This window comes from Rhipicephalus microplus, chromosome X, assembly GCF_043290135.1.
Source record: "Rhipicephalus microplus isolate Deutch F79 chromosome X, USDA_Rmic, whole genome shotgun sequence".
In the NCBI taxonomy this organism is placed as follows: Eukaryota; Metazoa; Arthropoda; class Arachnida; order Ixodida; family Ixodidae; genus Rhipicephalus; species Rhipicephalus microplus.
This window is the reverse complement of record NC_134710.1, coordinates 355,971,953-355,988,538: the sequence shown is the minus strand read 5'-3', so window position 1 is coordinate 355,988,538 and position 16,586 is coordinate 355,971,953. Positions and strand designations below refer to the sequence as shown.

Below are 16,586 nucleotides of genomic sequence, written 5' to 3'. Positions count from 1 at the left end.
CATAGAAAAGCATAGATAAACACTAATGGAATGGTTCCGCAATCGCACCCCTGAAATCTGAACGGAAACTGCTTTTGGTCCTTCCCTAAGGGAAAGCTATATATTTATAAGTGTGGATCCTTCACCAGTTGCTTGTATGAGTGCACATCAGAGTAATGGCATCAACCACGAGTGAGCTGACGTGCTCGGGACACTGAAGTATGGTAACTTACTTTTTTTTTGGGGGGGGGGGGGGGGGGAGCTGTCTTTGCGCGATTGAAATCACTTCAGTCATGTGAGCTAACGATATTGTGAAAAGGTAGCCTTTTTAGACAGAAATTTGCTCGCAACGTGGGAATGTATCTTTGTCCTGTACGCTGGGCCCAGGGATGCAATTCGCGCGCATTATGCTAAATTAGGGAAGAAAAAGACTGCTAGGGAGCGACATCTAAAGTCCTTGAAGCCCAGACATAAATGAGATGGGAGCATGCTGGGATTCTATGTAGATCATTTAGCACATTTAACATGCAGAGGTGGCAGCTTCGTAGGTGGTTAGCATGTGGACACTAGGCATGCTTCCTCCTAAGTTTTTTTTTTTTTTTTTTTCTCTCCATAGGGCTAAACACTATGTGCGACAAGTATCTTTGCGTAGCTTTTTTTCTTTTTGTCTTGTCAAAATAAACTGTTCTTGTATTGTCTAACTAACCTTGTAACTGGGCCAGAAGAAGCATTTTTTTCGAGAAAGAGAGCAGAATGTCTGTAGCTATTTGTTTCACAAATAAATTGCAGTGTCCGGTATACTGGACACGGTTCTCTCTTGAACTTGCCATTTCCTTAATTTTTCTGCCTGCTTTTGAGTATCCTCTTACTAGAGAAGATTATCAAAATCTTTTCTGCTTGACAAAAAACTGGAGATAAAAAGGGATATGGCCAACGTGAGAGTGGCCAACGCATGCTGATGTGGTCACGTGTAAGCACGTGTACACGTTTGTAAATGCACAACCTTTCTGGTTCGCTTAAGAAATGAATGCACTTTTTCATTGTTCTAAGTTCTTGTTTTTGTTTTTTGTTAACTTTAGTTCGGTATTACCAGCAGTTTTCGCTGATTCTGATTATTTCATTATCTATTGTACATTGCTGTATATCAGTGTGCAAACCTAATTTTAATCTTTTTGAGCATGAAACCCCAACTGCACCTTTGCTTTATAAATCTGGCTGCCTCATTATTTAATATTCACAGTAGTTAAGTGGAAGATAACTACTAAACAGGCCGCACAATCTCTTCAATAAAGACAAGCAAGGTGGTTTGCTGGGCCACTTAATGCATAGCATTGTTCTGTGTGTTTCCTTTTCAAAGTGCTCGCATTGCTCATGCTGAAACCATCGCAGTTCTTTTTGTTTCTTTAATGAATATTTTCTGTGTTGACCTCAGCCCACTAACTATTAGCCTTGTAGTGGAAGCAATACTTGCCAAATTGCAATGGGAGTGGATTTCTGACTAGGTGATGTGGAACGTGAGGTCTGCTAGTGTACCAAAAACATAAGATTGGCATTTTTTTTTCTTTTCGTTTTTTATTACGTCAGTGCTTCATCATCTCTATCATCAAATGCTAGGAGGCGTGACGTTTTGTTAAACCCAACAGTTACATCACTGAAGGCTCCCACTCTGAGTGACTGTTTCTCTTTCATGTGCACGCTTTGTTCTCGCTTTTCTTTCAGTTTTGATTGAATTGCGTGGAAAAACATTGCAGGGTATGGCCAGAGTACGTACGGCAGAGGGTGCGTGACACCTACACCTACTTTGGAGGTAGCATTGTCATCACGGCAGCTTCTGCATTGGCAGTGAGCCGCCATCCAGCCATGCTCAACTTGGTGATGCGCAACTCTTGGTTGGTAAGTGTGATGCCATCCAGGACATGAGCAGAGAGTGCGATTCAGTCTTGCTGCGCATGCGTCTTCCTCAAAGCGACAGGTGGGCGAGTGCATAGGCAGCCGATACTCCCTGCAGGCAGAGTTCTTCAGCCATACTAGTTGCGAAAGTCGATACCGAAATTCGGACATGCCCAAGAACCAATTTGCGAAGGATAGTGAACTGACGTGCCGCCTGGATCAACTGTAGAAAACACACCACAATGTCATGATTGCTACAGTCTTCACTGTCATTGCATGAGCTGTTGGGGCAAGAGTATAGAGAATCACTTTCAAGAAAGGTCGAAGAGTTGTGTGGCCGCTGTATCATCTGCGAAATGTTAGCTGCGAACATAAACACTCTGCTCGCTGCATCAATCCGATATTGCTTGCGGGCTTTGTGTAACGCAGCGCGACAAATGTCATTTATTTGCTTATTTTTCCACGTAGAGTTTTCAATAGAATTTGAAGGCCTCCGCAGTTTTGGCCGATGGCACGTCAATACTTTGGTTCATGGAGCCATCCAATAAAGAGTTTCACAGCTCTGTGATTGAAGAACTGTGCTTTAAAATAAGGGATCTGTGGTGCGGAAGGTGTAGAAAGGCCAGGCAAGCAGAGGTGGATTATACAGTTAAACCTCGTTATAACGAGACGGGCTATAACGAAATAATGGATATAACGAGCAAATCCTAATTCCCCTTGAAAGTCCCCATACAAACCAATGTATTCAAAACCTCGTTTTAACGAGGCAAAATTTGCCTGTTATGGGATATAACGAACAAGTTTTGTTAGGAAGTAAAATCTTGAGCCGATGTCACGACAGTGCACAACGCGAATTTGAGACGGAGCGCAACGCGAGAACTGTATTTAGCAGTTCAAAACTCCCGCCACGCGCCCTCCAGCAACGCGCGCAAAGCAGACGGCACGCGCTGTTTCCGGAGGAGAGTTCGCTGCACGTACGCCGCTTGGCTACCACAGACAGCGGAGCGCTCCGCGAACATCTCGCCCTTTTCTTTTCTTTTGTGTCTTCTTTATATTCTCCCTCTCCCCTTTCTCATGGCACTGAGGCGCGCTTCCTAATCTTACATACCCCCTTCCCCTTGAGTAACCGGTTCCTAGAGGGCAGCGCAAAAGAGCGCCCCTTCCTTTTCACAGTCACTTTCTCTGCAAGTGTTGTCGCTCGCCGACGTGAGCCGCGTTGCTTTTGCGTGCGTGTTTCTTCTCTTTTTCAACCGCTTCCGCCTTTTATCGTGCTGCGCTCGTGATTCCAGCAACATGAATGCGCCAGGCGGGAAGCGAAAGCGCATAACGCTAGATCAGAAGGCGGCTATGATAAGAGCCGTCGAATTGGGGACCAAGAAAGGCAACGTGGCAAGAAAGGCAACGTGGAACAGGAGACAAACGTGCCGACGGCGTCGGAGGCATTAGACGCGGTGGACGTACTGCGCCGCTACTTCGGCGCTCACGAGGGCGGCGAAGATGGCTTGAACATTGCGGCCGCAGCTGAGAGAGCCATCGTTCGCATCAGGAAGATGCATCAACGTCTAATTACGGACTTCTTTGCAGCTAAGTCTGCCTGAAATGCAAGCTGTGTATTTTGAAGTGCATTAAAACAGGTGCATGACTTTTTTCCTTTTCATTTGGGAATGCGGTTATTTTGTTGCATACCGCCGTGCGGCGGAATGCTATTTTGCCCGCTATTTTTTGGGGGTAAGTACTGTGCATAATATTTGCGGTAAATGCTCGCTACGGCTATAAGGAAATATTGGTTATAACAAGCAAATAGCGGCGGCCCTCCAATTTCGTTATAACGAGGTTTAACTGTAGCTATATGTGCACTATATCCTCGCATGCCTACTGTAGGTAGTCAAGTTAGGTAAAAAATTCTAGAGACAACTGACTTTTTTCTCAAAGGCACAAGTTTGTGTGAAATAAATAGTAAAAGCTTTTAGCTTTTACTATTTAGCTTTTAGAGTTCGAATTCATGGTTTTTGTTCAAATGCCTACATCCTTTCGGCATAGTCCCTCAATAGCTTTTCTGGTCATGAAACTGCTGCCTTTGTTAATTATGAAGCTAGAGGCAGCCGCTAAGGGCGCTGCAGTAAAAGGAAGGCCACCAAGTTGAGTGGTTGCCACAGGTGATGCTTGTATTTTTTCTTCACTGGTACATTCCAGCTAGAAAGCCTTCTCCTTTCGTACGATATTTGCATCTTTTGTCGAGCAATTACTGTATTTACTCATGTAATGAACCCACCTTTTTTTCAGCAAAAATTTCACATGACGTTATTAAAAAACTCCTTGTCCATCTGCTGCTCGGCTTGACTTTACACAAGATGGTTGCTGGTCTGTTTTGGTCTCCTTCCTGGGGGTTTCTGGGCCAGCCACGGCCCAAAAGCCCACATTTTAAATGCTTGACAATCTGAGCTTAAGGTTCAGGGATTTACGTAAGAGGAAATGTTCAAGGATGGGAGCCTGCCGGTAATCTAGCTGGTTGAAACAGGCACAACAAATCATAACAGTCAATGAAACGGTTTCTTGATAGGAACTGTCATCGTTTTCAGGCCTTAAGAAATTTGCTTGTTTTCAGGCATATCGGTGAAGGGGTGCGGCACAGTTTTCTAACACTGTTTCTTGTCAACATCTCTAATGAAAACCGCATGGATTAAAAGAATGCTAAAGGCAAATAGCAATTTACGTAAGAGGGAAAGATAAATGTTTGGGAATGTCTAAAACGTCAATATTATCAACTGCAGTGCCCTACTAATCGAGAAATCAAGGGTAAATGTATGACACCACACGTGCTGCAATTAGTACATCTTGAAATGATCCCAATGAAATCAAACAGTCAGACTACAATTAATCACTGGTAATCAAACCAGCTGCAATGGAAAAAGACCTTTCCTTGCATTGCAACACATAAGAAAAAGCTGCTTGAAAAAGCTGCTTGTCTGTTCCTGTTTAATTCAATGTGAAAAAGAACCACCTGGCATTACTGTAGGTAATGATGCAACTTGTTCAAAAGTTCCATTTTTGTCTGGTTAGGCTGGATAGGTGGTGTCATCTAGTGGGGCCCAGTTAAACTGAGCAAGTAAAAAAAAAAAAATTTCGATGGCCGTTGTTGCTGCTGTGACTCCCGCTACTTTCGCTCTGCTGCTGCTAGTGTCGGCGGCCGTATAGTAAAGGCACACTATGTTGAGTAAGGCGACTGCCATGTCAGAAGGTCCGTTTTCAGGTGGGTGATTGGAAGTGGATCAACGCTGTGCAGATCACTACAATATGATGTTACATCAAAATAAGCATTTTCTTGTTAAGAAAGCACTCAACGTCAGCTTAATATTTGCCTTTAGTGCCCCTTTAATATGTCCTCCATACTCCCGGGGTGAACCAGGATGCCTAATAGGATTATAACCGCAATCTTTATTAAAAGAAAATGAAGCCATGCAAATTCTTATGGTCGAGATATAATGGACAATTTTCGCCTTCAGTCAGCACTAAGGTAGTGTAGAGTTCAAAAGAACTGTTCACACAGGAATCTTGCTTTTTTAAATTATTAGGATAAGTGGATAATCGTCCATTTATCTCGGCTGGAAACTTTCCTTGCACACGATGGATTGTGAGGTTCTTTCAGTGGTTTTCTAAGAGTCGGGGTCGTAAAGTATGCTGGCAGGTTGTCGAACATACGAAAAATGGTGTTAAGCCTGAGGCGCGACTCCTCTCTTGGCAATGATATGGTGTCACTATTTATCGTGAAATCGTTCACATGGATAATGTCTAACGAACCACAATGCTTCGCTGACTCGCACACACTTATAATCAATGCTGCAGTGGTCAGTTTCTTGCCACGTTATGGCTCAGAGTTCTTGAAGTTTCCACGAGCACTTGGCATGTAAAAAAAAAGCAACATATTTTCAGTAGCACCCATTAGGAATAGTACCTCGGTACGCAGCACCTGAACGTATTCACGCAAACAAGCAGCTTGCTGTACTATACCTGAAGTTGCCCTAATGGAAAAAGGAATCACAGGTACAGAATACACGTGCAAACTTTCGGCTGGCACTGGCTGCATATGTGGTAGTGTGTGTGATTTCTACGGAACCAAACTGGAGGGCCAGAGAAGTGTGGCCTCTAAACAGTGGTGGCGCCACGGTGCGGTAGCTTTCCACACCATATTAAGCTCCTCCATAGCGTGGCAGCGAAGTTCCGTGACGAAGAAGACTATTGAAGGACTACACTTTCAGTAAGCAACCATGCAGTTCAAATTTAGAGGTGTCTAGTTATCGGGATTATACTCCAGTATAATTCCATTCTCCTTAGCACGTTCTCGGTATAAGTATCATATCAAATATAGTTGGTTTCTTTTGTCTACTGCTCTGTGCAGACATTTTTACATCATGTTGCACTTCTTGGGAAGTCTTCGCAAGGCTTTCTTCTTTTGTTTCAGTCACACTTGACAAACATTGCTTTTGTCTTTTTGCACTTACGCAGGCCATAGGGGCAAGCTTTGCAGCCATGATTGGCACAGGCATGGTGGCCCGCTCGCTGCCCTACAGGGAAGGGCTCGGTGCCAAACAGGCTGCCTGGGCCTTGCACTGTGGTGTCATGGGTGCCCTCGTGGCCCCCCTCTGCCTCTTGGGTGGGCCCATAATGATGCGTGCTGCGTGCTACACTGCTGGTGTGGTGACGGGCCTGTCCACAGTGGCTGCCTGTGCCCCGAGTGACAAATTCCTTAACATGGGTGGGCCCCTCGCCATCGGTCTGGGATTTGTGTTCGCCTCCTCTCTTGGTACGTGGCTTTCTCTTGCTTATTGGCATGTGTTTGCAGTCCCAGAATAGTAAACTAATAAGCAGATTCTGCAATGGAAAGTCCCAAATCTTGAGAAATGGCAAGTTTCGTTAACAGGCAATGAAATTGATTTTTGAGCTGGCTGTATGTGTATTACTATTTATTGAATTTGCAAGCATTAGAGTAGTAGGCTATGATAGTTGGGCTTGTGTAAATAGTGATTTTGGTCGAATAATTCAAATTCGAATAGTATATATATCACATATCATAAAGAAAAATGAGCATATCTGTCATGGCCCAGCCAGCCTGCACAATATTTACATACCTGCCAACTGTTCCAGTTTTCCCGTAAAATGTGCAAATTTCGATTGCACTTACGATTTTACGAATCTTCCATAAAATTTTATGAAACATATTTTATTTCTGATAAAAAAATTAAGTTAGTAAAATAGCGTGGCCTCCACGATTGGCTACGGTGCATTGCCATAGCTAGTCGCAGAGGCGCAAAAACGGCGTTGTGCTACCGTATTTACTCGCATAATCCTCGCACTTTTTTTTTGCCAGAAAATGGATGCAAAGTTGGGGGGTGCGAGAAATACGCGGGGAAAACTTTCCACGAAAACTCGGAGAGCGAAAAAGAAAACGAAGTGGCTGCAAATCGGAATTCTCACAAAAGCACCCTACAGCAAGCTTTAAGAAGTACTAATTAGAACTTACCTCAACAATAAAAGCAGTTCCGATGGAGGCGGAAATGTTGTAGGCCCGTGTGCTCAGATTTGGGTGCACGTTAAAGAACCCCAGGTGGTCTAAATTTCCGGAGCCCTCCACTACGGCGTCTCTCGTAATCATATAGTGGTTTTGGGACGTTAAACCCCACATATCAATCAATCAACAATAAAAGCAGAGGTTCAACACAAGGCAAGATTTATTTGAAACACAAAAATTGAAGCAAATAGTCGAGAATTAGAATACTATACGTGAAGCTTGTGGGCGTTGCGGGCGTAGAGGTAACGGTCGGCGCTCAAGAGGAGCCCTCAAAAAGTAAGCGTAGGACGTCAGTATTGGGCTGATAGCTATTTAACAGAATCGTCCGCAGTTCCCTTCTGAAGAAATAAAGTTTACCATCGATCCCAGTTTTAGGCACACGGCAGGCCCAACGCGTCTTGGTGGCTTTCAGCTGCCGTCACCAGTAGAGAACACAAAACTCGTAGGCTCCGAAGGGCCTACTGGCGGCCCTCTTGCCGTTGTTTAGCGCATGATCTATCACTTGCAACTTGAAGCAGCCGTGTTGCTTCAGTATCGCCCCATAACGTGCCAAGATTACCGACACAACACACAAAAGACGCCGCAACGTGCACTGGCCACTTCGGCTTGGCTTGGCTTGGATTGGATCGGATCTCCGTGCAATACGTTTGATGCTTAAGAGATGGCGCCAGATGGTGCGGGCTATCATCATCAATGGCTGGAATGAGCAGACAACATTATTGCGGCAGTTTTCGGGGGTGCGATAATTACTTGAGGAAAAAAATCATTTTTTGGGGGGCGATGTGGGGGGTGCGAGAATTATGCGAGTGCGAGGATTACGTGAGTAAATACGGTATATTCTGACACCAGGAGAGAACAATATGTATTCGTGTTATCATCATCACATAACTTCCAAGTCTCCTGCATTGTCCGGGAGACTCCCAGATTTCCACTGGGTCTTCTGTTTGTACAGTTGCCATGAAAATCTCCCGGAAATCGAAATTTGTGTGCGAAATCTGGCCCCATTGACAAAAATGTACGTCAGTCTGTTACAGGCTTTTTGCGAGCTCACCGCATTTTATTGTAAACTAGTTTCAGAGGCGATCACCTGAACGTACAATAGAGCCTCAGTGATGCAAAATCGCGGCAGCTACGAATTCATGAAATTCCCAAGCCAAATTTATGTATCCAGTGGCCGAAATTCAAATGTTCCGAACAATTTTCTTAATCGCCACGTGTGGTATGAACTTCAGTACTAAAACGGTCGAACGAAAGCCGATCGAGAGCAGCATGCTCGAACCTTCGAATCCGAAGTACGCGTGCAACCAGCACACGCACTGTAAAAGACAGTGCGTGTGATTGTCGTTGCCACAACTGTTGTGGATGAAACCATGGTCGTTCGACACGATCGTTTATGGCGACAACATTACTGACACAACTCCGAAAGTGTGCACGCGACCAGTGCTCGACCAATCAAAGAAAAGCTGCTTTCCGCAAAGTCACAGATGTTTCTGGAAAGCAAACATTTTTGCGGCTTTTGTGGACAAAAACGCGCCAGTCGCGATCATAGATAGCATAAAACGATTTAGTTTTGAGGGCACGTGGATTGAAAACAAAACTACCGTTTGCCGCAACTGCCGCACACAAAACCATGGTCCCGGTCTACGAGCTCCGAGGGCACATGGCTGTCGTAGCGGTAGATTAAAGGAGGTAAAGACATAAAAAAAGGGTAGAAGCGTTTTGGCGTTCCTCTACAAAAGAATCTAGTAGCAAGCACATCCAAAGCTCTGACCCGCGCTTTCGCAGCAGCCAGCTGCGCCGTCCCATCCGTTCACGTTTGAAGATATACACGAATTGTTTTTACAGACATCATTTGTTTTGCTAGTTGTTTTGAAGACGCGAAATTTCGCGAGCATTTGCGCTCCCCATTTGAGACTCTCACCTTAGTGGAAAACCCTACCCTCCTATGTTCGGCCCCTCCAAGCCATTATGAGACCACAACACCGATGTTCCCGCTTGCGTTCTGGACTCCCCCCACCCCCCACTTTCTTGTTTTCCAAGATGCTTTTTTTTTTCTCTTTTGGTGCCAAATATGGGGGGAAATAATTCAGCGTTTCGATTTGACTCATGGCAGCAAAACAGGATTATGCTTGTTGCTAAAGGCATATCCACCACAGCTACAAATTAAAGAAAAAGTTGGTGACCCCCTCCCGCCTCTTTCCCCACTCGGGGGTTTTACGAACTTCTTAGTTGCCAGGTTTGCAGGTATGTACTGTTATGCCTGCGAGTCGACAGCGAACGTCCGTGCCTCTGAAAAATGCAATCTGTGTCAAGGCCAGCCCGCGAGCCGCCTGACGCGATGAACAGCTCAACGGTGTCAACACACGGCGCTTTTCTGTCGCCCACGTGCAGTGAGTCACCTCAGCAAGCGAGCCCGTCGAGTAAACAACCGGCGTCTTCCTGTCTGGCGGCTGACGCAATGCGCGGCGACGTCACTCGTCCTTGGGTGCAGCCACCTGCAGCGCAGCCTCTCCAGATTCGATGAGAAAGAAGGACGCGGCCCAGCGGCGCTTCGGGTTGGACCCGGGGCATATAAAAGAAGCCCTGCGGCGCGTCGAGAGAGACCCCTTTGACAGCAGGCCCATTTTGAGAGTAGAGCTATGTGTTAGAGAGAAGAGCTCGGCTCTTCACTTCTCTGTCGGCCCCAGTACCGAATTTGTAACGCCTCTGTATATATGCTGTACATAAACCTTGTTTAACTCACCGTCGTCTCGTCCGCTCGTCTATCAGCTCTGCGCAAAAGCAGTCGCGAGCTGAGAAACCTACGCTACCAAACGGCTGGTGACCTTCCCGGTTGAATTCGAAGTAGTGGCGCCTTCGGGACCGTGTTGGCGTCGCCGTCTTTCGAAACAGTGGTTGCAGCGGTGAGATTTCGAGGCGCCCTTCGTAACGTTGTCGGAGGCGCGCCTCGCAACAGTGGTTGGCAGCTGCGGGATCGGCCGGCGTCAGCGACATCGATGCGGTGAGTGCCTGATGTTTTCCCCTCAGTTCACCAGACTACTCTAGCTCAGGTTGTAGTAGTTAAGAGAAGGGCTGTGTGAAGCATTGAAGTGAGCTTTGATCGTTTCAAGCCAAGTCGAAGCGCTTTGAAACCAAAGTTAATGCGGAGGGGGTGAACACGGGAGTGGGAAAAATTGCTTGCGCGTCTTGCTAGTTGACTTATAGTGGGTACGACAAGTAAATTGTTAACAGGGGCAAACAGCAAGAGGCTAGTGTGAACGATGGAGAACCTTAAAGTGAAGGAACGCATCGAAATTTGTGAGGAACTCGGCATTACTTTAGGCTGTACGAAACGAAAGCAAGTGATCCTTGAGATCATGAAGGATGAGGGAGTGTCGGCTGAGGAAGTCGATGAGGCCTGGGTGAATATCAAAGCACGCCGTGAGGAGGCTGAAAGGCGAGAAGTAGAAGCTCGCGAACGTGAAGAAGCTGAAAGGCGAGGACGCCGCGAGGAGGCCGAGAGACAGGAGCGCCTCGAGTTGAAACGACTAGAATTGGTAATCCTACAGTGTTCGCAGGCGCCTAGCGTAGCTTTTCCGACAATTCAGGTCAGCGGTTTTAGAATTCGGGACCAACTGCCACCGTTCGTAGTAGGCGAGGACATGGCGAAGTATCTCGTCAAGTTTGAACACGTCTGTGAGCGAAACGCTTTGGAGTGGTCTCTTTGGGCGCAGAACCTGTTAGCTCTTCTTTCCGGCGAAGTGTCCGACGCGATAACTTGCTTGTCGAGGGAAGCGTTCGAGAGCTATGACGAGGTTAAGGAAGTGCTCTTGAGACGTTATAAGTTGTCACCCGAGGCTTTCAAGCAAAGGTTCCGGTATGCTAAAAAGGGGAATGAGTCATACGTTGACTTCGCGTTTCGTCTTAAAGCCGATTTAATTGAATGGCTCAAGGGCAAAGGTGTTTATGACGACCGCGATAAAGTGGTGGAATGCGTTGCATTGGAGCAATTCTACCGCTGCATCGAGGAGGATGTCAAACTTTGGCTGCAGGACAGACTTGGTGAAGTACAGCTAAACAAGGCAGCAGAGTTAGCTGAGGAGTATTATACTCGCCGAAAGTTGCATAGCAGGGCAGTGCGCGTTGAAAAGGATGAAAGGAAAGAGGGCTTTTCAAGGAAACCTGATCAACGGAAACCCGCTCCGCACCGTAATTTCAAGAAGGGCGCGTCTCTTACGAATCACACTGTAGGGGAAGGGCAAACGTAAGCGGAGAAATCGAGTGAGGTTTCTATCACACGGGCGTTTGAATCACGGAAGCCGCTAATCTGCTACAACTGCAAAAATGAAGGGCACATCGCTATAAACTGTCAGCAAAAGTTTGCAACTATCCTAGAATCGGAAAACAAACGGAAGCCGCTAATCTGCTACAACTGCAAAAAGGAAGGACACATCGCGATAAGCTGTCAGGAAAAGTTTGCCTTCACAACAATCCGAGAATCAGAAAAAAACATGCGGTTGTTGGAGCCGTATCTCCAAAAAATTAATGTGAATGAGAAAGCGTGTCCAGCACTTAGAGACTCAGCGGCAACCATGGACGTTGTCCATCCTTCATTGGTATCTCCGGATGACTTTACGGGAGAATGCGCGTGGATCAGGCAAGTCGCCGAGGAGCAGAGTGCTTGCTTACCAATCGCCACGGTTGTCATTGAAGGCCCGTTCGGTAAGCTTCGCACCGAAGCGGCTGTGTCTGCCGCGCTTCCCGATCGTTTTCCTTATCTTTTCTCCAACAACTCAGAGCAGTTTCTCAAAGAGCAGGGTAAATCGTTCTTCCCCAACTTAGCGTACATGGCCCTCACGCGATCGCAAGCGCGGAAGCTTTTCCAGAAGCTAGATCTTGTTCAATGCGGTGAACTCTCAAGTGACCTTGTCGGCGGGTCGACGGAACCCCAGAAAGGAAATTTTCCGCGTGAGTCATGTGAGCAGTCACGCGAGCGGCCCGTCGCCGAAGCGACCGGCGCGGTATGCGTAGGGGGAGACGACATGGCGCCATTGAATCAGAGCGAGAGGGCTGCAACGCTCTCACCTGTAGCGGAAAATTGGAGTGAGCTGTCGAGGGTTGATCGAGAGACGCTCATTCAAGAGCAGCGTGAGGTCCTCTCGATTAAAGCGCTAGAGAAAAGCCACATGAAAGCTTCACAAATGTTGTCGAAGGAGTACTACGACAAATCGGCAAAGAATCGTGCTTTTGAAGTAGGAAGTCATGTAATGCTGCTGGGGCCGTCTAAAAGAAACAAGCTTGAGGTTCATTGGGAAGGGCCCGCCAAAGTAATATAGAAGCTTTCTGATATCATTTATGAAGTGAAATTAGGAAGGCGGCCGAACAAAATTTACAACTTGATGAAACCATACGTTCAACATCAAGCGGTCGTAAATCAGCTGTTGAATGCTTCAGAGAAAGAGGAAGCAGAAATTTTTAGTTCTTGATGTAATCGAAAGGAGATCGGAGGTAATCTGGGAGCAGATAAACCTAGAGCCTAGGCTAAGTGAAGTCCGGAAGGAGGACCTGAGAAGGATTGTTTCCGAGTTTGGAGACGTGTTTTCGGACCGCCCCAGAAACACGAGGGTGACCGAACACGATATCGAGCTAAGGGGTGAGGAGTCAATCCGTAGCAAGCCGTATTGTTGTTCCCCTGTGCAACGTCGCAAGTGTGAGCCGCTCTTGGTACCGCATAGGTATCGTCGCCTAAAAGTGGCCGGTTACTGAGGTGGAGCATGATGCTCCAATTGCACAACTGTGACGTTCGCTAAAAAAAAAAGGAAAAGCTTAACGCTAATGCAGGTGCATCGAGCAGTGCGTTCTAGCTAGTACCTTCTCAACCTTTCGGTTTCTCGCTGGCGATTCGGGGCAAAATTTTGACCTCATCACGACCTGAGCTGAGCGCTCTCGTTCAGAGTGAGCTCAAGGAGCCAACTTTATGTTGTATTCTAATTCGTTACGTTGTTGTACGTGTAAAAAAAAAATTTGAGTTTCATTTTAAGAGTCTTGTGTCCCACATGTGCCTCTTGATGTAGAGGGAACGAAATTCCTATAGACACGTACCTAGGTATTTGTTGTACTATACTTTGTCTGGTGTTTTGTCGGGTGAGCGAGGGCACTTGCTTGTGTCGTGTGTTGTCTGTTGTCGAACCATTTTTAGCAAGTGGCAGAACCATCGTCAAGTGCTGAAACCAAAGATCGTCAGAAGAGACGAGCGAAGCTGGTCGACAAGTTGTGGCAACAAGCCAGTGGAGCTGGGATGCGTCCTCAAGAATGGGATGTGTTCCCGGAACAGAGTCTGGAGCTGCATTCTCCCCATGGCCCTGGAGGCGAACCTGGAGGGACCTGGCGAACGAGCGCGCTTGACATCCGAGCCACGTGGAAGCAGCTCGTCTTTCCGGCGCATTGTCTGGCGGCGGGGGTGCTGTTATGCCTGCGAGTCGACAGCAAACGTCCGTGCCTCTGAAAAAGGCAATCTGTGTCAAGGCCAGCCCGCGAGCCGCCTGACGCGATCAACAGCTCAACGGCGTCAACACACGGCGCCTTTCTGTCTCCCACGTGCAGTGAGTCACCTCAGCAAGCGAGCCGTCGAATAAACAACCGGCGTCTTCCTGTCTGGCGGCTGACGCAATGCGCGGCGACGTCACTCGTCCTTGGGTGCAGCCACCTACAGCGCAGCCTCTCCAGATTCGATGAGAAAGAAGGACGCGGCCTAGCGGCGACCTCATTGGAGGATTCTGACCTCGCGACCAGCGGCGCTTCGGGTTGGACCCGGGGCATATAAAAGAAGCCCTGCGGCGCGTCGAGAGAGACCCCTTTGACAGCAGGCCCATTTTGAGAGTAGAGCTATCTGTTAGAGAGAAGAGCTCGGCTCTTCGCGTCTCTGTCGGCCCCAGTGCCGAATTTGTAATGCCTCTGTATATATGCTGTACATAAGCCTTGTTTAACTCACCGTCGTATCGTCCGATCGTCTATCAGCTCTGCGCAGAAGCAGTCGCGAGCTGAGAAACCTACGCTACGAAACGGCTGGTGACCTTCCCGGTTGAATTCGAAGCAGTGGCGCCTTCGGTACCGTGTTGGCGTCGCCGTCTTTCGAAACGGTGGTTGCAGCGGTGAGATTTCGAGGCGCCCTTCATAACGTCGTCGGAGGCGCGCTTCGCAACAGTACTTACAAGGCCTGTGAAAATGCCATTTTCTGCATCAAGCGAAGCGGAAACAACTTCGAATAGTAGCAGGATTTGGCTTTCAATAGAATGCAAGTCATAGCCTGTAAAATATGGTACTTTTTAAAATGTGCTATCCTTGAAGCATCCAAGTCGGTATAACAAGCTTTTAAGCTTTAAAAAGTGAATCGGATGTGAGGGTTAAATTGGGGCTTTGCAGCTTTGTGAATTTTCCCTGGATATGTGTTCTCACGGCTTAGCATCAGTCCACTGCAGTGAAACTACTCTTACAAGGGAGTTAAATGCGAACTTATGTATATTTGGATAGGTGCTTTCACGGCTCACCACCGCTCTGCTGCAGTGCAACCACCTTTACACAGTGTCACATGCAGACTAATATGCACCTGTTCATTGGTTTCGAATAATTTAATATGTTCAAGAACTTAAATTTCATTCGAAGTGAATTTGAATATTGCGTTATTTGTTTGAATATTTGAAACATTTCAATATTTGCACAAGTGTAATAATAGTAGTCCTAGCAATGTCTGTTTGAGAGACTTGGGTTGGTTACAGTGTTTTGAGAGACTTGGGTCGGTTACAGTGTACTTTGAAGTGCCTTGCGTTAGGGGATGGGAAGAAGGAGCCACAGTACATAAGCAGTTGTTGCTGCTTAAAATTTTTTTTGCCTGCACTTGAGTCATTGCATCAGTAGGTCTGTATGCTTTAGTGTAATTATGCATCATAATATGGCGCCACCAGCACAGTTTTTTGCATCCACACCTCAGGTATTCCCCGCAGGGGCGTCTGCTTACGCAGGCGTTTGGTGTGTAGCGACACCACAGACCCGAGCTAACGGGGGAGTATCGACTCCCTCCCACGCTTAGCCGTGCATGGCTTTGCCGTGTCTGGGGAGAAGCGGATCCTGGGGATTGAGCCAATGCCGAGTGATAGGACCTCTAAGGCCCCTCGGCAGAGGCAACACACCCCTTTGGCCCCGGCTTTACGTAGACTGCACCCCTGTGCGGACCCACTCAGGGAAAATCGGCAGTGGCCTTTTCCTGTCTCTCTCCTCTCACATCTTTGTCTTTCTCTCAGGCTTTTTATCTTTCCTGTCCTCTCCTCACTTCTGTTTACTTCCAATTTTCATGGCGGCAAGGCTCAACTTTGTGTAGGTATCCCACATTGGATAATTACATTGGGTTATAGTGACAGCGTACGGCTGGCGTCGGGAGGACTTGTCTAACAAGTCCAGCCGCGTCCCTTTGTTAGGCTGCATGGTGGGTGGTCGCAGCTGTTATCGAATACATTCATACTTCTGTGGTTTCACAAGCATCCGCCTCCCTTGATCGATCTCGTAAGAGAGGTCGCACCGAAGCAAGTTTTCACTTCTCGACAGGAACTAAAGTTACTTTCGTGAAATACCACATTATCCATAGTGAAACTAGGGCCTAAGGCAATGAAACGTAGCAATACTAATGAGTGGCACCTGGCACCCTAGCCCCGTGACAATACATGCACCTACGGAAAACAACACGTGCTTCACTGCAGTACAGCGGTGACGCGCGGGCAGCATATTGCATATTTCTCGCAACGTTACAGCGTCATAATTTAACCATTCTTTCTGGGATTCTAAAGAAATTTAATAAAGGACAGTTGGGTGGAATTCACCATGTATGCAAACCTCTGATTGCTGGATCCAGCAATTCGCGCACTTGCACCGCTTTCAGAGTTTGTGCCTGCAATGCCTACTTCGAAAACAAAGTTCAAAAGCTTCAATGATCATGTTTTTCAGACAAAACATAGTGCGGATTTCGTCACTCTGGTCATTACTAAATTCTTTATTTTACCAGAAAGAATGGGCGAATAGTCACATCATGGGGTGCCTACGCAGCGAGGAGCAGGGGACATGCTGCCTGCTTGTCGCCACTGTGTTGCAGTGAAGCACATCTTGTTTTCCGCAGTTGCACATT

General features: G+C 47.1%; 1 protein-coding gene across 2 annotated transcripts in view; it reads left to right on the top strand.

Annotated features, from left to right (window-relative positions):
* Positions 1-16,586, top strand: part of LOC119161140 (growth hormone-inducible transmembrane protein) — a 49,862-nt gene that overhangs the window by 20,143 nt on the left and 13,133 nt on the right. For both annotated transcript variants that reach the window (XM_037413490.2, XM_037413489.2), the window contains exons 4-5: positions 1,731-1,872; positions 6,373-6,670. In XM_037413490.2, the coding sequence (XP_037269387.1) occupies positions 1,731-1,872; positions 6,373-6,670 (440 nt within the window). The remainder of the gene's footprint in view (positions 1-1,730; positions 1,873-6,372; positions 6,671-16,586) is intronic.